Here is a 21538-nt window from a genome sequence, read left to right as displayed (position 1 = left end):
CCCCCAGGCCCGATGACTCCCCTGGCTGCCCCCAGATGTTTGCTGGGCTCTCACCGACGCCCCAGGGTTTTTGCATTCACAATCCCACGGTTCCCAGGCTCCTGGGCGCGTGAGCAGGGTGTGCACTGGCACCTTCAGAGGGCCTCTCGCTGCCCTCGGCTAACAGGCAGCCTCTTCACCCACCACACCTAGGTCTGCGGTGCTGCTCGGACGCCGAGGACCAGGGCAGCACACAGGAGGCCGATGGCCAGAAGATCTCCTGGCAGGCGGCCATCTTCAAAGTGGGCGATGACTGCCGACAGGTAGGGGCCAGGCCCCGTCAGGCTTGGGGAAGTGCGCCTCAGTCAGAGCTACGCGCACAAAGGCAAGTCTGGTTCTGTTGGGTTCGGTGCTGCAGAGTAAGTCAGGGCCTTCTCCCACCCGGGCCCTTCCAGGGAACCCTCCTGCTCTGCACCCACTAGCTGCCCAGAGGGAGCTGCCCTGAAGTGGGTGCCTCTTGCTTTCACCCCCCACCAGGCAGCGTGGCTCAGCCCAGTGGCTGGTGGTCAGTGAGGCCAGGCCCTTCGCTTTCCTGCGCCCCGCAGCCTTCATCCCTCTCTCAGTGGGCAGGGGCCCCAAGAGTCATGTGACCTGGAGGAGGCTGGCCCCCTACCCTGTGTCTCCTTGGTTCCCAGGACATGCTGGCCCTGCAGATCATCGACCTCTTCAAAAACATCTTCCAACTGGTCGGCCTGGACCTCTTTGTCTTCCCCTATCGAGTAGTGGCCACCGCCCCCGGGGTAAGTTCCCCGCAGGAGCCTGCCAGCTGCCTGTCGGGCCTTAGCCAAGAGCGGTCAGCTCACAGACCTGGCCCCTGGCCTTCCTCCCTAGTGTGGGGTGATCGAGTGCATCCCCGACTGCACCTCTCGGGACCAGCTCGGCCGCCAGACGGACTTCGGCATGTATGACTACTTCACACGCCAGTATGGGGACGAGTCCACCTTGGCCTTCCAGCAGGTGACCAGCAGGACACTCGCAGACTGGGCTTGTGTGTGCTCTCCGCCCTGCCCCTCAGGGTGACCCTGCTTCCCCCTGTCCCTGCTTGTCTGAGTCCTCCTACATTTGGGGGTAAAACCAGGGCACCCAGCAACCTTCCTGGGTATTTAAGAAACCCTCGAAATGGACTCCCCAGGAGAAAGCTAACTCATGGGCATGGGAAGGGCCTACTGCCCCTGCACCGGGGTCCTGGGCAGAGCCGGGAGGCACAGCCCCCCGGGCCACCGTTAGCACCAGGCTCTCTCCCACAGGCGCGGTACAACTTCATCCGCAGCATGGCCGCCTACAGCCTCCTGCTGTTCCTGCTGCAGATCAAGGACAGGCACAACGGCAACATCATGCTGGACAAGAAGGGCCACATCATCCATATCGGTCAGCCGGCCCCGCGCCTCCCTCCTCCTCTCCCTTCACCCCTGGAGCACGGGAGGTGCAGGGGTGCTGGCGCCCACAGCTGGGGAGGGTCAGGGTTCAAGTCCAGTTTTGAGAGCTGAGCTGTTGGGCACTGGGGGTGAGCAGAAACTGGGGCCATGGGTGTGGAGAACTCTGAGGTTGGAAACCAGAGCCTAGCTCATCCTGCCTAGGCGCTGGCCTCTCGCCTCTGCTCACTGCTCTCCACCCCCAAGTAAACATGACCTGTGGCCACTCCTGGGGGATGGGCAGCTGGTGGCTCCCAGCCCCGGCTGAAGCACACCCCCTGTCTCCCTGGCACCTGATCCCCTCACAAATGGCTTCTTGGGGTTTTGCAGACTTTGGCTTCATGTTTGAAAGCTCGCCAGGGGGCAACCTTGGCTGGGAACCGGACATCAAGCTGACAGATGAGATGGTGATGATCATGGGAGGCAAGATGGAGGCCACGCCTTTCAAGTGGTTCATGGAGATGTGTGTCCGGGGCTACCTGGCCGTGCGGTGAGCCCTGGGGAGGAGTGTGGACAGCCTGGCACCAGTCCTGGCTGCCACTCGTCCAGGACAGCCAGACCCAAAGAGGTCCCTTTATGGACGGAGGGACTGAGGTTCAAAGAGCGCAAGGGAGGCGCTGGAGGCCACCTGGTAGCCCAGGGCCTTGCTTTCCCGCCGCCTCTCTCTGCCCACCTGTGCCAGTGTCTCCTGCCCCGGGCGTCAGGGCAGCCACGTCCTGCAGCCTCCTGGGCTGGACTTCACTTGTCAGTGCCTGGAAGGCACCCCACTGTGCACCCCACTCTCCCAAGCCTGAGCACCTGCCCCCCAGGCTGCATGCCGAGACTCACTGTCCTGGTTTCAGTGTCATGTGGCCAAGGCCCGCAGCCGTGTGTGGTGACACTTGGCCTCCAGCCCAGAGTCTGTCAGAGCCTACGTCATACCCCCTGGTGCGCACACCCTCTAGGAGGGTCAGGGCACCCTGGGCTGCAGCCGCGCTGCCTTCCCGGGGCACAGAAACCACGGCTGGGGTCTCAGGCGGGGGACCAGAGCACGACTGCTCAGTCTGCTCGCCCCAGCCTGGAGGCTGCAGGGCCTGCCCTGGAGAGACGTGAAAGGTGCGGGGGGGGGAGGGGGGTTGGGACGGCCAGGCCACAGGACTGAGCAGGGCCACCCACTCACCGGCCTCTGTCCACCTCCCTCTCGCCAGGCCCTACATGGACGCAGTCGTCTCTCTGGTCACCCTCATGTTGGACACAGGCCTGCCCTGCTTTCGTGGTCAGACAATCAAGCTCTTGAAGTAGGTCCTGGGTGGACACATAGGCCATTTGGGGGGGCACTTTCCCCCAAGGTGGGGTCCTCTTGAGAGGGGTAAATGTGATTCTTATCGAGGCTGAGTGCTCTCCTTGGAACCCCGGAGCAGACAGGGTTCCGGGGCGAGGCACTGACGTACCCGGAAGGACGCAGTGCCGTCCCAGACCGCTGGCTGCAGGGGCGTGGCCCCGTGCTAGTCCTCCCTCAGCCACGGGCCCCTCAGCCCAGGAGGTGCTGGGGAAGGGAACAGCCCTCTAGGCCAGCTGGGAACAGTGTCCCCATATTAGGCCAGGCCTGGCCCTCAGCAGGGAACATGGCCCGGGCCTGACCCTGTGCCGAACAATCCCTAGAAGTGCCCAGGTTAGTCCTTGGGCAAGAGCACATCTTGTGGGGAGGGCAGCCTAGAGGGATGACTGGCAACAACAGCCCTGACACGGCCTCTCTGCCAGGCACAGGTTCAGCCCCAACATGACTGAGCGAGAGGCTGCGAATTTCATCATGAAGGTCATTCAGAGCTGCTTCCTCAGTAACAGGCGAGTCACCCCCTCCTGCCCTCTCTCCGGCGTCGCCCACACCTCGGTGCTCTCCGGGCACCTGTTGGGACTGGGCCTGGGCCAGGGGACAAGGAAGCTCGTTCTGGGAGACTGTCCCGAACACCCTGAAGCGAGCTCTCAGGGTTACGGGGTGCTGGTAGAGAGGGGCTGGGATGTGCTGAGGGGAACACCCAGCAGGGCCTGAAGGCCAGAAACCATGCCCACCTGAGGCTGAGCCTGGGAGGCCCAGGGAGCCGCGGTTGAAAAGGTCCTCGTGGGAGGTATGCAGGCCCAGCAGGACCGGGTGAGAAGCAACAGCAGGAGGAGGAGGGTGGCGTTGGGCCACTCAGCATCGCCGTGATAAACAGTGGAGCTGTGAGAAGAGGTGGGTCAGGATTCTGGGCAGAGCCCAGGAGGGGCAGAGTCTGCTGGAACCTGAGACCTGGTGCCCAGTGGGTCCTAACAAGAACGGACGGGTCAGGTGGGCACTGGCTGGGCTGACGGCACAGGAGCAGCGCCATGTGGCCCTGACGAGGGAGCAGAGAAACGGGCGGTGGCTCCAGGTGGGCTGGGGAATGACATCCGAGTCAGCAAGAGAGGTTTGGAAGGCAATGCGAGGAACTACTCCTGATCCTTGTTTTGCTGGTGAAATGAGGCAGGTGGCTGAGCACGGCATCACTCATTTGGGTGCCACACACCAGGAAAGGTCTAGAGTGGCACCTGCACAGGCGCAGGGCAGGCATTTGCTGAGGAAGGGCCATCCACTGGAGCCCACATTTTGGGCCCATTGAGCGAGAGGGCCTCAGAGGCCGAGCAGGAGATGGGGGCCCAACGTGGCTCTCAGGGCCACGGCTACTGGTGAGGAAGGGCCGGCCCAGGCACAGGAGGGGCTGCAGTTTTACATGTGCGTGTCCAGGGAGGAGGAGGTGGGACTCTGAAGTGCAGCTGTTCGGGTGAAACGACATGGGGGGCTCAGGGCTCCTTACAGCCTCCTTTCACTCCTGGCCTCCAGGAGCCGGACCTACGACATGATCCAGTACTACCAGAACGACATCCCCTACTGAGATGCTGATGGAGCACCAGCTGCTGCGGGCCCCCACCCAAGCCATTCGCAATCATGGAGCCCTGTGAGCCCTTCGTTGCCCCACTGCGTGCAAGGTCAAAGGGGGTGAACTGCCAGTAGCCCTGTCATTTCATCCAATGGAGTTATTTTTATAGGACAAAGTACGCCCTGCAGAGCCTGGCCACCGCTCCTTCCTCTGGCGTGGACCACGTGGCGTGAGACCAAACGACAATCACCGGTGGCACGGTCTGCACGGGCGGAACACTGTTTGCACTGAACACATTCCCTACCTGTCGTATTTCATAGGTACATGAAGTATTTTCTTGTGTATGAAAAAATTATATTCAACTTGCTATTTAACCAATGTGAAGGAAATAAAAACCAACAGAAGTGCTGTTTGAACTGAGTATCAGGTTCATTGTTTGGTCCCAGGGACACATTCAGCTGAAAGGTGATTCCTGGATGTGCAGGGAAGAGAGTGGGAGGTGAGTAGGGCCAGCCAGCTGTGGAGCCTGCACCCACAGGCCTTCCAGGGCCCCTCCCAGCTAGGGCTGCCACCAAAGGTGACTCACCACATGCAGGTGTACCGAAAGGAGCTGCATTTTCCCTAACTGCGCTCCAGCTCCAAAGCTGTCTCCCCTCGGGGCTCCTGTGGAGGCCACTGGCGGTCCTGCCTGCGTCGCTCCTCAGCGCAGGCATCACTCAGTGTCCTGCTTTGCTCTAGCTCTTCCTACTTCCCTGTTGTTCGTGTTCAAGCGCTCCTTTCTGGAACTCCAAAACCTTCGTGGCACTAGCTCCTGGCAGCAGCCATCTACCCCCACTCACTATGACCCTCTAATTAGTTTAAGCAGATGAGAAGTAAAGACGCGAGACAAAAAAAACAGGACACAGAACATCTAGAAATAAGTCACTAAAATTAAAACTGCAAACGATTGGTTAAATAGCAGATGAGACATAGGTGAAGAGCAAACTAATCAATGAAACAAATTACAAAAATGAAGCAGAAAGAAAAGTTGAATAAGAAGCTCCAATCAACTTCTAGTGGGATTCCAGAGTTGGTGAAAAATACAAATAAGCAGCCAATATGTAAGTTAAAAGAAACTTTTTAAAATATTACATTAGCCCTAGCCAGCTTGGTTCAGTGGATAGAACTTCAGCCTGCGGACTGAAGGGTCCCAGGTTTGATTCCGGCCAAGGGCACATGCCTGGGTTGTGGGCTTGTTCCCCAGTAGGGGGAGGCATCCGATCAATGATTCTCTCTCATCATTGATGTTTCTATCTCTCCTCCCTTCCTCTCTGAAATCAATAAATATATTTTAAATATTACATTAAATAGTTGACCAGAATGGCTCAGTGGTTGAGCGTCGACCCATGAACCAAGAGTTCGCTGGTTCAATCAGGGCACATGCCTGGGTTGTGGGCTCAATCCCCAATAGGGATCGTGCAGAAGGCAGGCAATTGATGATTCTCATCATTAATGTTTCTATCTCTACCTCTCCCTCTCTGAAATCAATAAAAATATATTTTTTTAAATTACATTAAATAAGTCAGACAAAAGTCAAGAACCATACGATTTCACTTATATGTGTGATATAAAGCTAAAAGCAACAAATGAACAAAACAAACTCAGAGACACAAGACAACAGTATGGTAGTTAGGGAAAAGCAGGGATAGTAGCTAAGGGGGTCAAATATATACAGTGATGGGAGATTTGACTGATGGTAAATATACAGTGTACTACACAGATGATGTACTACAGAATTGGACATTGAATCCTATATAATTTTATTAACCAACTAGAGGCCCGATGCACGAAATTTGCGCAAGGGGCTTGGCCCTCACAGCCCCGGCTGCCCCGGCTTCATCCGGAAGGTCGTCCAGAAGAACATCCGGGAGGTCGTTTGGCTGTTCGGTCTAATTAGCATATTAGCTCTTTATTATATAGGGTATCACCCCAGTAAATTCAATTAAAAATATTACATTAATTCAAAAGAGGAAAGGAAGAAGAAATAACAGATGGGACAGAGAAACTGCATCAGTAGACTTCAACTACATCATTATGTTAACTATCAATACCAATGGAAAGGTGGGATTAGAAACATGGGTAAAAATGTGAAACCAATGCACTTTAAATATAAAGATATAGGCCTGCCCTAACCGGTTTGGCTCAGTGGATAGAGCGTCGGCCTGTGGACTGAAGGGGTCCAGGTTCGATTCCGGTCAAGGGCATGTACCTTGGTTTTGGGCACATCCCCAGTAGGGGGTGTGCAGGAGACAGCTGATCAATGATTCTCTCTCATCGATGTTTCTAACTATCTCCCTTCCTCTCTGTAAAAAAGCAATAAAATATATTTAGAAAATAAAAAAGATATAGGCCTAAGGTGAAAGTAAATAGAGGAAAAATAGATTTACCATCCATACTCAGGTGTGGCTGTTTATGAAGCAAAATTTGACAGAATTCAAGGGAGAAATAAATCCATCGGAATTGGGGTTGTTTTTTTTTTTTGTTTTTTTTTAAAATTTCTTTATTGATTAAGGTGTCACATATTTGTCCTCATCTCCCCATTCCCATCCCACACCCCTCCCCTTGGATGCCCCAACCCTCTGTTGAACTTAAGCATTGGTTAGGCTCATATGCATGCACACAAGACCTTTGGTTGATCTCTCCCCCCTCCCCCCACCCTCCCCTATCCTCCCTCTGAGGCCCGATAGTCCGATCGATGCCTCCTTGTTTCTGGTTCTGTTCTTGTTCATCAGTCTATGTTGTTCATCATTTCCCCTAGATGAGCGAAATCATGTGTCACTAGAGATATACTTATAAGAATTGAATGTGCGACGAGCAATAATAGTTATGCTGACAGGCAAATGAATCAGTCTGTAGTGAGTTTCTTTCTGGACCAACAGTTCTTTTGAGACCCAATATCAATGTCCACCGGTTCCCTATGAGTACATGTCGGCACTGACCCCTCAGCTCTGGATGGTGGACAAATGGTGGTAATGCAGGTCCGACTCCCTCTGGTTTGGTCTCGGCTGGACCCAGGGGCACTGCTTCACCCGGATCCAGGGGCCCACGGCCTCGCCCGGACCCGGGGCCAGGCTCACCCGGATCCAGGGGCCCGCGGCCTCGCCCGGACCCGGGGCCCAGGGCTCACCCGGCTCCAGGGGCCCGCGGCCTCGCCCGGACCCGGGGCCCAGGGCTCACCCGGCTCCAGGGGCCCGCGGCCTCGCCCGGACCCGGGGCCCAGGGCTCACCCGGCTCCAGGGGCCCGCGGCCTCGCCCGGACCCGGGGCCCAGGGCTCACCCGGCTCCAGGGGCCCGCGGCCTCGCCCGGACCCGGGGCCCAGGGCTCACCCGGCTCCAGGGGCCCGCGGCCTCGCCCGGACCCGGGGCCCAGGGCTCACCCGGCTCCAGGGGCCCGCGGCCTCGCCCGGACCCGGGGCCCAGGGGAATTGGGGGTTTTAACACCGCTCTCCACAACTGATAGAACTAGCAAGGAAGTCAGTGAACCGCAGGAGGCCTGGACAACTGCATCACCCACCTGGACCTGGTGGGCATTTATAAAGCTTACTCCAGCAGCAGCAACAACACACTGCCTGCCTGCCTGTTCACCATATGCTGGGCCACAGAACAGGCCTCAGAGTCACCATGGGTACACGCTCTGGTCACATGGAATCAAGTTAGGAATCAATAACAAGATATCTAAGAACCCTAAACATTGAGAAGTTAAGAGTGGAACCAAAATACTAGACAAAATACATGTCAGAGCTGAGGGGATATCAGAGTTAAAATGTTTTCAGGTAGTGTTCGGGGAGGATAGTAGAGATGAGCCAAACTCAAGTAGAAAGGATGCCATAAAGTATGGTGTAACTTCCAGAACGTTCACAGAAGATAAGGGAGGGGAAGAGCATAGAAAAATCAGGATAAACGTTATAAAACAGTAGAAATTACTTCAAACCACAATACTTCAAAAGGAAGCTTGTCCAATTGGCCTTAAAAGAAAATCAAATGCTAGGTACAAGATTTTGACAATATGGCAAATTATATATCTCAGAAAATTTTGAAATGCTATTTATAATACTGGGGAGAAAATCTAATCCATGAATTTACAAGAAAATAAGGTCTCTTTAGATATTGGTTCTCCCCATATTGATCTGTAGTTTTACTGCAAATGCCAATCAAAATCCCAGGAAGTTGTGTAGTGGAATTGGCAAGTCTAAAATTTCCATGGGAATGCAGAGGTCAAAATACATCTATTTTGACCTTGAAGATGAGCAAAACTAGATATCAACACTTATCCTGAAGCTACATAGCTAAGACAGTGTTACTTAATGGTGCCAGGAAAGATGAGTAAAGAGATGAAGGCCAGGAACCTACCCACAAACAGAAACATGCAGGGCAGCAGGGGGGAAATGGACTTTTCGATAACAGTATTGCGTCAACTACCTATCTGTGCAGAAAAGAACAATCTTGACCACCTACCTCATATCTGACATAATCGCTTCCAGGTGGACTGGAGCGCTGTATGCTAAAGATAAACTTTGCAGGCTTTTAGAAGAAAGTACAGAAAAGAATGTCTTAACCTCAGGACCCACAAAGGTCTCTTAAACAGAACTAAAAAAAAGGGGGAGAGGGTGTTCATTTGGACTATATATAAGAAAGGCATGCCACAGACCTGGAAAGAGATTTACAATACAATTCATACCGTCTTCTGTGATAAAGAAAAAATAAATATTAAGGTATAATTATTATAACAATATCTCATTATGTATTATATATAATATATAACTATAATTTTCACCACAAAGCCAAAATGAGTCTAAACCAGCAATTTTCAACCAGTATGCTACAAGAATTTTTATTTTTATTTATTTTTTATTGTTTTTTTTTAAATATATTTTATTGAGTTTTTACAGAGAGGAAGGGAGAGGGATAGAGAGTTAGGAACATCGATGAGAGAGAAACATCGATCAGCTGCCTCCTGCACACCCCTACTGGGGATGTGCCCGCAACCAAGGTACATGCCCTTGACCGGAATCGAACCTGGGACCCTTCAGTCTGCAGGCTGACGCTCTATCCACTGAGCCAAACCCGTTAGGGCACTGCAAGAATTTTTAAAACATTCAATATCTGACTATATAGTCAGGGGCACTAACCTCTTTTCCTTTAGATTGTCAAATAAAAAAATAACCAGTCAACTCTGTCCAGTGCAGCTCAGTTGTTTGGGCGTGGCACGGTTGGATGGGTGTTGTCTTGTGTACCAAAAGGTTGCTGTTTAGACAGATTGCTGGTCAGGGCACATGCCTGTGGTTTAGGCTGGAACCCTGGTAGGGGGTGTGCAGGAGGCACCAATGGATGTTCAGCTCTCACATTGATGTTTCTCTACCTCTCCCTTCCTCTCTCTCTAAAAATCAAATTTTAGAAAACTTTTGCAACCTGGCTGGTTTTGCTCAGTGGATAGAGCGTCAGCCTGCGGACTGAAAGGTCCCAGGTTTGATTCCCGTCAAGGGTATATGCCGGATTGCAAGCTTGATCCCTCCCCCGTGCAGGAGGCAGCCAATCAATGATTCTCATCATTGTTGTTTCTCTCTCTCTCTCCCTCTCCCTCTCTGAAATCAATAAAAATGTTTTTTTAAAAAACCTTTGCAAAAAAATGACAACAGCCAAACACAATAGCTATCCGCTGTGAATGAATCAAAATTACACCTATTTTTTGTCATATCAGCAAAAAATACCAGATATTTTTTTGGTGTGCCACAGAATTTTAGTAATTAGTTTATGTGTACCATGAGACGAAAAAGGTTGAAAATCACTGGTCTAAACATCTGAGGAAGAAATAATGCCAATGTTATATACTCTCAGGAAACAGCACTTCCCAATTCATTTCTTACGAAGGTAGCATAGCCCTGATATGAAAACAAGACAAGAACATTCCAAGAAAATAAAATTCTAGAGCAGTATCCCTTTCGTGGACATAGATGATGCAGAAATCTTTAACCAAATTGAACACAATGTATAAAAAGGACCATCATGACAAGTGGGCCTTATCCCAGGAATGCCAGGTTAGCTTAACATTCAAGACGCCGTCAGTTTAATTCACATTAACGAACTAAAGAAGGCACACCATGTGATTATTTCAATTATGTGCAAAAAAAACACCGGACAAAACTCAATACCCATTCATAATAAAAACTCTGCCGACTAAAAATAGGAGGAACCTTCCTCAATCTGACAATGGTCACCTAAGAAAAACAGCCAACATCTTGATGAAATACTGATGAAACGATGAAAAACTAAAGGCATTCCCCCTTCAGGAGCAAGACAACGGTACTTATTGTCACCACTTCCCATCAGCATTGTACGGGGGGCTGGGCATTAATAAGGCCAGCAGTAGTTAAGATTGGAAAAGAGAATTTTATTGGCTTCACAAGACAATACTAGTAAAATTGCCTATAGATTCCCAAGGAATGTACAGAAAAGACCAAAGAATGATAAGGAAGTCCAGCAATATCACAGTGGATATACAAAAGTCAGTTGTGCCCCAGCTGGTTTGGCTCAGTGGATAGAGCGTTGGCCTGCAGACTGCAGGGTCCTGGGTTCAATTCCCAGTCAAGGGCACATGCCCGGGGTTACAAGCTCCATCCTCAGTAGGGGGCCTGCAGGAGGCAGCTGATCAATGATTCTCATCACTGATGTTTCTCTCTCCCCCTCTCCCTTCCTCTCTGAAATCAATAAAAATATATCTTTTAAAAAGTCAGTTGTATTGCTGTATGCTAGCAATGAACAGTTGGAAGATGAACTTTTAAAAATCTATACCGTTTTTTAATAGCATCCAAAAAATATCAAATACCTGGAGGTAAATGTAAAAACGTACAAGATCTCTACACTGAAAAATACAAACTTTGCTGAGGGGAAGTTTTTTTTTTTTTTTAAAAGGAGTGACATCGTGTTAGAGGATTGGAAGACACAATTTCTGCAAATTGATCTCTAAATTCAGTATAATCAAAATCCCAGGCTGACAAGCCAAGTCAAACATGTATATGAAAATGCAAGATCCTCACAACATAAACCCTAGTGAGTCCCGATGTATGAATGGGAAAACAAAATATTCACACCAACTAAAACCTTTCAAGTATAAGAATGTCTTTATGACTTACAGGCAAGAATGGATTTTTTTTTAGGACACCCTGCACAATTCTTAAATTTGATGATAAAATTTGAAAATTTGATACCCAGGAATTCCATAAACAAATTTAAGCCAAAAAAAAACAACAACACACACACAAAAAAAAAAAAACTAGGGAGTACAAATCAACAAGCAAGCAATTGTTTAAAGGCCAAAGCAAGAACACGTGTATGTTCGTACACGGAGATACATGGAACAATCTCACTACCAAAGAAAAACCATAAATAAAATCAGAGCAGTATCTGTATCAGACAAGAGGAAGCGAAGGGTCATCATTTCCTGAACAAAAAGACCGACGTGGCGCACACGGACACAGAAGCGGACCCCAGGGAAGACCGCCCAGCTGCCCTGCCTCTTGGAGAACCCACCTGGAGAGGGAACCCACCTGGAGAGGGGACCCGCCTGGAGAGGGGACCCGCCTGGAGAGGGGACCCGCCTGGAGAGGGGACCCGCCTGGAGAGGGAACCCGCCTGGAGAGGGGACCCGCCTGGAGAGGGAACCCGCCTGGAGAGGGAATCCGCCTGGAGAGGGGACCCGCCTGGAGAGGGAATCCACCTGGAGAGGGGACCCGCCTGGAGAGGGAATCCGCCTGGAGAGGGGACCCGCCTGGAGAGGGAATCCACCTGGAGAGGGAACCCACCTGGAGAGGGGACCCACCTGAAGAGGGGACCCACCTGGAGAGGGGACCCGCCTGGAGAGGGGACCCGCCTGGAGAGGGGACCCGCATGGAGAGGGAACCCACCTGGAGAGGGAACCCGCCTGGAGAGGGAACCCGCCTGGAGAGGGAACCCGCCTGGAGAGGGGACCCGCCTGGAGAGGGGACCCGCCTGGAGAGGGAACCCGCCTGGAGAGGGGACCCGCCTGGAGAGGGGACCCGCCTGGAGAGGGGACCCGCCTGGAGAGGGGACCCGCCTGGAGAGGGAACCAGCAAAGGGCCGCCGCCGGGGATGCGAACCACCGCCCGCCGCGGGCCGAGGAAACAGACCTCCACAGACCCCGGCCTGCCACTTCCTCCCCGTCCCGCCGTCGGGGCGGAGGGTTAGTGAGAAGATACAGACCAACTTCCTGCTGGTTCCCGCTCGCAGCTGCCGGCGCCGTTAGAAAAGGGTCTTCCCGTGGGGCCGCCCAGAGCCCCTGGGAGCGAGTGCCGAGAGGGGGCGCCCTGCCCACGCTGGAGGCCCCGGCCCGGCCCGGGGAGCCCCCGCGCCGCGGGGCGCCGGAACGGCCTCTCTAGCCGCAGGTCCACCTGGAAGGGCCCGTGCCCAGCAGACGAGGCGCTAGAGCCGGCGCTGGGCCCGAGGAGCACACGACCCACCCCCAGGAGCCTCCCCCAGGGCTCCCCCCAGACGCCCACAAACTACGCGGGAGACAGGCGAGGTGACCACGGCCGACGTGATGAGTCCTAGGCGGGCAGCAGCCCGCGCGCGCGCAGCTCGAGCAGCGGCGACAGCGTGTAGCGCAGGCGGCGGAAGGCGGCGTCGGAGCCCAGGCGCGGGAGCAGGCGGCGGAGGGCCTCGGGGTTGACCAGCAGCAGGTAGAGCAGCGGCAGCGCCAGGAAGCCGAGCGGGAGCAGCAGCAGCATCTGCAGCGCGCTCAGCGCCCACAGCCTGCGGACCGACGGACGCGTGACGGACACGCCGGCCGCGGCCCTCCGGGGAACGGACCCGAGCCCCGCGCTCCCGCCGCCCGCCCCGCGACTCACCTGACGCCCACCCCGCCCGCACCGCCGAACAGGCGCTTCTTCTGCGGAAAGAGGAGCGGCGTCCAGCTCTACGGCCGCCGCAGGGGAGCGGCGAGGTATCTCCGAGAGGGGCGGGAGTCGCGGGCACACGCGAGTGGGGGTCCCCGTGGGGGCGGGTTCGTCAAGAAGCGGGCCCTCGTGGGGAGGCGGACCCTCGTGGGGAGGCGGGCCCTCGTGGGGAGGCGGGCCCCGCGGGTGTGGGGGGAGCCCCATTGGAGCGGATCTGTCAGGGGCGGGCCCTCGTGGGGAGGCGGGCCCTCGTGGGGAGGCGGGCCCACGTGAGAGGCGGGCCCCGCGGGTGTGAGGGGGAGCCCCATTGGAGCGGATCTGTCAGGGGCGGGCCCTCGTGGGGAGGCGGGCCCTCGTGGGGAGGCGGGCCCACGTGAGAGGCGGGCCCCGCGGGTGTGGGGGGAGCCCCATTGGAGCGGATCTGTCAGGGGCGGGCCCTCGTGGGGAGGCGGGCCCCCGTGGGTGTGGGTATCCCGGTGGGGGCGGACCCGTCTCCAGCCCTCCCCGGCCCGAACGCAAGCTCACACATTCGGCCTTGGCCACCTCCTCCATGAGGGACCCCGCGCAGGCCTGCACCCGGCGAGGCGGGGAGTTGTAGCTGCGGAACAGGCGTCGAGATGGGCGATACGCCCCGGCCACAGCCGCCCCGCCACACCCGCCAGGCTTAACCCCTTACGGTTCCTTGCTGCCTCGCGAGGCATCCAGCGCAGCCGCCGCCTCCATCACCTTCCCCTGCAGCTCCTGGGGGGAGAGGGGAGTGAGGTCTCAGGACTGGGTGCGGCGTCGGTGGAGGCGGGGAGGGGGCCGGAGGCGGGGATGGGGCCGGAGGCGGGGATGGGGCCGGACGCGGGGAGGGGGCCGGACGCGGGGAGGGGGCCGGAGGCGGGGAGGGGGCCGGAGGCGGGGATGGGGCCGGAGGCGGGGAGGGGGCCGGAGGCGGGGAGGGGGCCGGAGGCGGGCCGCCGCCGCTCTGCGGGAGGAGGAGAGAAGGCTGCGGTGGAGTCAGAGGCTGGTGGCTCTTAGGGCAGGGGGGGGGGGGGCACCTGCAGGACTCCGCTCTGCTCCTGGAAGCTGGCCCACGCCTCCTCGGTCCGCTGTGCGCCCTGGGATTCGAGGAGCCTCGATTAGATTGGGGGGGGGGGGGGGCGGAGTGGGGAATACACCCACCCCTCTCCACTTCCCTGCACCAGCCCAGCCTCCGCCCACACACCCAGCCGACCCGCCCCTTCAGACCCCGACTCCGCCCTCACCTGCCGCAGGCCCTCCGCCTGCACGGCGTGCTTGGCCTCCAATAACTCCAGTTGTTTCTTCCATTGAACACAAGGAATGTCAGGAGCCGCCGCCCGGCATCCAGCCGCGCCTCAGGGCCGCGTCCCTGGTCCCCAGGACCCCCCGCACCCCGCACCCCGCTCCCAGGTGGCCATGGCCCGCCCACGCCGCCGCTCCAGCCGCCAGGGCCGCACCGCACCTGCAGCGCTAACAGTTGGGTCTCGAGTTGCTGCTCCTCGTGCTGCTGACTCTGCTGTTCGCCTCCGTAGTAAAACAGCTGCGGGTGGAGCTTTGTGAGCGCGGGGCTTGCAGGCTTGGGGCGGGGGAGGAATCTCCCGGGCGGCGGGGATGGGGCTGGAATGGGAGCGGGAACCAGAGCGGGAGGGGAAGCAAGAAACGGCATTCCCCGCATGTACCTGACTTGACAGCTCTTCCCACTGCTCCTGCAGCTGCCGATTGTGTTGCTCCTGCGGAGGTGGAGGAGGCGATGGGAGCCTCCGAGGTCCTGCCCTCGCCGCCTTCCCGGCCCTCCCCACGGCCCCGCCCCACACCCGGCCCGTCCCCTCCAAGGGCACCGCCCCATCGGGGCTCCGCCCTCCTGTAGGCGCCGCCCCTCCAGGACCCGGTCCGCACCAGATCCCGCTTGCGCTGCTCCGCAGCCTCCAGCAGTCCGCGCGCCCGCTCCGCCCGCTCCCGCGCTGCCTCGCGCGCCTCCCCTCGCAGGGTACCCGCCGCCTGGCTTTGCCTGCGCTGCAGGCTGCAGAGGAAAACAGACGGAGCTGGCGCTGGAGACGCGGACGCTCAGGCTCCCGCGGCACAGGGGACCGGGACGTTGATGGGGCCGACGAAGCCCACGTCCCGGGCGCCGGGCGCCCGACTCCATCCTCCCCTTCGTGGGTCCCCTGAGTAGAACGCCCCGGTCCCGACGGCCTAGAGCAGAGGTTCGGGCCGGACAGGGCAGAATAACTGATGGGTCGGCCGGACGCTCTGTGACGCCCCGGGTGCTACCGCCCGCATGACCGACGGCCGCACACCCGCTGCGCGGACTGGGGCCGCGCACCTGCGCTCGCGCTCGCGCAGGTCCTGCAGGCGTCCGGTGAGGCTCTCGCTCTCGGCCTCGAGCCCGCGCACCAGCTCCTCCAGCTCCTGCTTCCTCAGGCGCCCGTCGCGGTTGTCCTTCTGCAGCTGCAGTAACAGCTCCTGCGTCTCGGCCATGGCTCCCCGCGCTCTGCCCGCCCCCGCCGCCGCTGCCGCAGGTCTCGGGGACCCAGAGCCCGCGCGCGTCACAATGGGCGGCAGGAGGTGCCCAGACGCAGGTCCCTTTGGGGAGGAAGGTTCCCATAGACTTTCCCTCATCTCTCAGGGGCCAACTAGCGCACACACTCACTCCTCAGGCAGCCACCAGTAAATGGGAATGGAACCAAGATGAAGGTATGGGACGACGAGGTGGGTGTGGGGAGGGCTCACCATTGACAAATGGTGCTGGGAAAACTAGCTCATGATAAAAAGAAATAAAAGTACAGTACATCTCTACTTCACGTTCTATATAAAAAGTAACCCTAGAAGGATCAGAGACTTAAATAGAGAAGGCTTGAGACTTTGGTGTGGGAAAATTTTGCTTTTTTAATATATTTTGATTTTTCACAGAGAGGAAGGGAGAGGGATAGAGAGCTAGAAACATCGATGAGAGAGAAACATCGACCAGCTGCCTCCCGCACACCCCCCACCGGGGATGTGCCCACAACCAATGTACAAGCCCTTGACCGGAATCGAACCTGGGACCCTTCAGTCCGCAGGCCGATGCTCTATCCACTGAGCCAAACCGGCTTCGGCGGGAAAAATTTTTCTTAACCAAGACACAGCAAACACAATCTCTGGAGAGAAAGTTGATGGATTTGATTATATCAAATTTATGGACTTCTTCTTATCTAAAGATACCTTAACAGCAATGCTCTGTCCTGTTTGGAAGTTGAGTACCTGAGTGTAGACATTGGCCAAAACTCATCCCACCCTGGCCGGGTAGCTCAGTTGGTTAGTGTCCTCCAGGTATGCCAAGGTTGTGGGTTCAATCCCTGGTCAGGGCACATACAAGAATCAACCAATGAATTCATAAATAAGTGGAACAAGAAATCGATGTTTCTCTCTTCCCAGGCACATGCTTCTACCTATGAACCCCTTCAATCCTTACATTCTCAAGAACGTGGCATTAGGTCCTCGGTTTACAGTTGTGTCCATACATCAGCCGGACGTCTACTCTCATTCAAGGTCCCCCTGGATTTAATCCCTAACAGTTTGTAATATGGGCCACCCTCAGCAGGACAGGGTTTTGGGGGAAGGTGTGTTTGTTGCTGTCGGTTCTTCCTGGAGGGCAGGAAGCAGATCCTGTTCAACAGCGCAGGGCCTGGGGGGAATCAACCACATTTCCCTTCCAGATAAATTGTAAAGCTGTTTTGTCAAAATTTCCCAAGTATCTTCTAGGACCTGTATCAGGATTGCAAACAATCCCCTACATTAAGTCAGTCTATTAAAAGGGAAAAATGGCCCTAGCCGGTTTGGGTCAGTGGATAGAGCGTTGGCCTGCGGACTGAAGGGTCCAGGGTTTGATTCTGGTCAAGGGCACATGCTGGAGGTGTGCAGGAGGCAGCTGATCAATGATTCTCATCATTGATGTTTCTATCTCTCTCCCTTCCTCTCTGAAATCAGTAAAGAAATATTTTTAAGTAAATCAATGATCTGCTCTGGGAAAAGCACTTCTGTCCAAACCTACAAGCCTTGTTTCAGTTTTTGTCATTTTCTTTCTCTTTTTTAAAAATTTATTTTTTTACAGAGAGGAAGGGAGAAGGATAGAGAGTTAGAAACATCGATGAGAGAGAAACATCGATCAGCTGCCTCCTGCACATCCCCCACTGGGGATGTGCCCACAACCAAGGTACATGCCCTTGACCGGAATCGAACCTGGGACCCTTTAGGCTACAGGCCGATGCTCTATCCACTGAGCCAAACCGGTTAGGGCAGTTTTTGTCATTTTCAAAGCAGTTCAGCACGTTTATCAAGGTTTTGTAGTTTGTTTTCTGTTACTATTATGCAAAGGCTCTTTTTTAAATGACTAGTCATGACATACATGTTATGGGTTGTGTTGTGTCCCCTCCAAATCCATCTGTTGAAGCCCTAAGCCCCAGCACTTCAGAATGTGACCTTCCTTGGAAATAGTGCCAGTGTAAGCATTGGTTAAGATGAAATCATACAGCAGTGGGTGGGCCCCTAACCCAGTGTGCCTGGAGTCCTTATAAAAAGGGGAGACTGGACACAGAGACACACGCAGGGAGAATGCTGAGTGAAGACTAAAGCTCTGCCGCCTCCCACCAAGGAACCACCGGGCCGGGAGAGGCGGGGACAGACCCGACAGGCCGGTGTGAGGCACTGAGTAGGTGCGGGCACTTCCTGTTGGCTGTCTAGCAGTGAAGCCCCTTCTGGCTTGGGGACTTGCTCCAACTGTGAGGGCAACAGTGGCAGTGGTACAGCCTTAGACCCCGTGCCTCAGTTTCTCTATCTGTAACGTGGGGGCTATCACTAGGCTCTCCCTCATGAGGTTGAGGGAATCAATGAGGTCTCACGGTTAAGGCTCTGAGCACTGAGCCCAGCACCACCTAGGCCTGAGCCGGCTCCAGCACTAGGACTCCCGGTGGTGGCTGCTGAGCTCTGGAAAGTAGCTGGTCCACTCTGTAAACATTCATCTCATTAGTAATGTTTATACTGACTACAGAACATTAGTAATGTTTATATTGACTACTATTGAAATATTTTTAGTATATTTGATCCACTTAAAATTCACGTTTTCTTTCCCGTTTTCCTGTGGCTGCTGGAGAATACATGCTGACACGGTTGGAGGGCGCAGTGCCCCCCACGCCCCGTAGTCACTTCTCTCTCCAGGCCCAGCCTGAATGGTCTCCTCTCGCCGTGTAGTGTCCCCAAGGTCCCCACCACCCACACTGGGCAAGCATCATGATCTCGTTTTTATAGGTGGGAAAGCCGAGGTTCAGCGATGACAGCGGCAGCCCGGATGCCCTGTCCCCGCTAAGTTCAGGAGAGAAGCTGGAAGTAGTGTCTACCCATAATGGGCCATGGTACTGGCCTACCCCAAGGTGGCTTTTCTGCAGCTGTGGAGGGTGAGCTGATGGGTGCTTCTGGGCATGCCCACAGGGCAGGGGTGTCCTAGGGGCAGCCCAAGCCCTCCCATCCACCCCCACACTATCTGGATAAGGAAAATCTCTTCAGGGTAAAGCCAGGAGCTGATTATGCTGTTCTGGAAACCCAAGCCGCTTCCCCTCAGTGGCCTGGAGGGAGGGGGAGGGGGCGTGGGCCGCAGTAGTCATGGAAACAAGCCACCCTGACCCTGGTGCCTCCGAGCCCTGCCAGGGAGCAGCTGACGGGGTCTGATTCCTGCAGCAGCCCCGCCTTTGCATCCCCAGTTCCCACCGGAAGCACCTGCCTGTCTCCCCAGTCAGCCTGTGTGGCCCAGGTCTGCCCCTTCTTCAGGACTCGGGTTCAAAGTCCTCTCGGAGAGCCACCCTCCTCCCCCAGTCTGGGTTAGGCACAGTCTTCTCCCTGGGTGGCCATGTTAGCTTCCCAGGCATCCACTAGGCCAGTGGTCGGCAAACTCATTAGTCAACAGAGCCAAATATCAACAGGACGACGATTGAAATTTCTTTTGAGAGACAGATTTTTTAAACTTAAACTTCTTCTAACGCCACTTCTTCAAAACAGACTTGCCCAGGCCGTGGTATTTTGTGGAAGAGCCACACTCAAGGGGCCAAAGAGCCGCATGTGGCTCGCGAGCCGCAGTTTGCCGACCATGGCCCTAGAGCAAGCGCCTCATTTACTTGGCCCGTGTTAGCCTTTGAGTTTGACATGCTTGGCCTAGAGATTTTTTTTTAAATTATTATTATTGATTTTTTACAGAGAGGAAGGGAGAGGAAAAGAGAGTTAGAAACATAGATGAGAGAGAAACATTGACCAGCCGCCTCCTGCACACTCCCCACTGGGGATGTGCCCGCAACCAAGGTACATGCCCTTGACCGGAATCGAACCCGGGACCCTTCAGTCCGCAGGCCCAGGCTCTATCCACTGAGCCAAACCGGTTAGGGTGGCCTAGAAATTTCCTAATGTCTTGGTACTTTCAAAATTATACTCGATTATAAATGAATAGCCTAGTACATGTAGGTAGCATTTTCCCCAACATTTATGAATGTTAAGAATTTAAGTAATTTATGAATTTATGAAAATGTTCAAACATATAGAAAAGCTGAGAGATTTTTAGAAGTGAACCCCAGTAAGGCCAGCACCTAGGTCCACAGTTGTGGGTCCCCTGCTTCTTGGCACGTCCGCCCAGCTCTCCACGCCAAAGGCAGCTGTGGGGTCGGCCCATGCAGGCGCCCCCTCCGCCCTCGTCTTTATGGCTCAATGCAGTAATTTCGTGTTTGTTGTGAGAACACCTGTATGATGCTAGGAGCTCAATAAATGTCTGCTGAATAAGAAAAAGAACAATTATAAAATCTGTGTTTAAAACTTTTGTGCAATAGAAAAAGATTTTTAACTGTGACACGTCAAATGATGAAGGTGCTTCCACGTAAGCAACTATTTGATAAAAAGGGTATGGCTTTAAGCAACAACAAAAACCCGTGCACTTAAAGAATAAAATAAAAATCTCAACTTGTTTTGCTCGGCATAGAGTCCCCCAATGTTTGGTTCTGCCCACCTCCTCCCCTCTTGCCATTTCCCCTCTACAACCAAAGTGAACTCCATTTTAATCCCCTAAGCAATACAGCTAATTTTATGTCTTGGGACTTTTCATACACTGATCTGTACACATGGAACAGCCTTCCCTTGAATCATTGGTCGGGCATCACCTACCCTGACCTTGATCTTTGTGGTCCTACTTGACCCATTTCTGTCAGACCTCTTGTTCAATTAGAGTCCCTGTTTGTTGTTGTTGTTAATGCTCACCCAAGGATATTTTTCCATTGATTTTTAGGGAGAGTGTTAGAGGGAAAGACAGAAACATTTATGTGAGAGAAACACATCAATTGGTTGCCTCCGCACACGCCCCAACCAGGGCCCAGGCCAGGGAGGAGCCTGCAAGCAAGGTACATGCCCTTGACCGGAATCGAACCCAGGACCCTTATCCATTGAACAAAACCGGCTAGGGCGAGAGTCCCTGTTTTTACTATTAAAATCCAGGGACAGAGCAGGTCACTCCTGAAGATCCAATGATGAGTTTTCTTATTTTCTCTTTTTTGTGTACCGTGTTGTTTTTTAGGGTCAGCATCTGTTGCTTTGATAAGGAAAGCAGACATTTGTAATTGGGAAAAGCACTGCATTATATTGAGAAAGGTGAAAGCTGCCCACCATCGCAGCCTCCTGACACGGTCCTAGTCAGCCGCCAGTGCCGCGCCCAGCTCACCCGGCCAGCAGATGCCACGAGGACTCTCCGGAAGCCAGGTTCACTTTGGGGAGAAGCGGAGGTGGCCCCTGACACCAGGGACTCATCCCTTCCCAGCACTGGGATCTCTCCTCCGCTCACTGGGGGAGGAGAGGGCAGAAACCTATACTGCAGCCTTGCTTCCTTTGGTCTCAGCCCCTCAGGCAACGGTCAATTCTTGGTTCTCTCGGCGCCACCTGCTGGTGCCACTCAGCCAGGTAACCCTCCCTCTCGGTACTTGCCCATCTAAGGCACCATGTCCCCATGGAGACTGCCATCTCAGCCCGAGGGACTGTCTTCCCCCAGTAAGCCAGTCAGGGCCTCGCCCTTCAACAGCCTCCCGCTTAGGTGCACAGTACCTGCAGGTCCCTGGGGTGGGGGTGGGGGTGGGGAGCCAGCCCCCTCCCAGCTGGCTCCTTCCTCCTCCAGGCCCAAGGCTACGGGCCCAAGGCCGGCCTATGCCAGTTGGCTGGACAGCATGGACCCGGTGCCCAGCCACTCGAGCACAGGTCTCACGCG

The 21538-nt window shown here is 54.9% G+C and overlaps 2 protein-coding genes across 3 annotated transcripts in view; one reads left to right on the top strand and one right to left on the bottom strand.

Moving 5' to 3' along the window:
• The window catches only part of PI4KA (phosphatidylinositol 4-kinase alpha), a 93761-nt gene extending 88634 nt beyond the window's left edge, over positions 1-5127 (top strand). For both annotated transcript variants that reach the window (XM_079762835.1, XM_079762834.1), the window contains exons 48-55: positions 193-302; positions 675-779; positions 871-996; positions 1287-1407; positions 1782-1941; positions 2639-2728; positions 3192-3275; positions 4288-5127. In XM_079762835.1, coding sequence (XP_079618961.1) covers positions 193-302; positions 675-779; positions 871-996; positions 1287-1407; positions 1782-1941; positions 2639-2728; positions 3192-3275; positions 4288-4339 — 848 coding nt within the window. In that variant the 3' untranslated portion in view covers positions 4340-5127. The remainder of the gene's footprint in view (positions 1-192; positions 303-674; positions 780-870; positions 997-1286; positions 1408-1781; positions 1942-2638; positions 2729-3191; positions 3276-4287) is intronic.
• A 7099-nt stretch (positions 5128-12226) lies between these two features.
• Positions 12227-15796, bottom strand: TMEM191C (transmembrane protein 191C). The gene is made up of 10 exons (XM_079763275.1): positions 15602-15796; positions 15175-15298; positions 14958-15008; positions 14741-14818; positions 14523-14579; positions 14316-14375; positions 13949-14013; positions 13798-13870; positions 13225-13265; positions 12227-13129 (listed from the first exon to the last, which is right to left on the bottom strand). Exons 1-10 carry the CDS (start codon positions 15754-15756, stop codon positions 12925-12927), a joined length of 909 nt encoding a protein of 302 aa, XP_079619401.1. The 5' UTR covers positions 15757-15796; the 3' UTR covers positions 12227-12924.
• Between the last annotated feature and the right edge of the window lie 5742 nt (positions 15797-21538).

The sequence above is a fragment of the Cnephaeus nilssonii genome, assembly GCF_951640355.1.
Source record: "Cnephaeus nilssonii genome assembly, chromosome: 22".
Taxonomy (NCBI): Eukaryota; Metazoa; Chordata; class Mammalia; order Chiroptera; family Vespertilionidae; genus Cnephaeus; species Cnephaeus nilssonii.
This window is presented reverse-complemented; position numbering and strand designations above follow the sequence as displayed.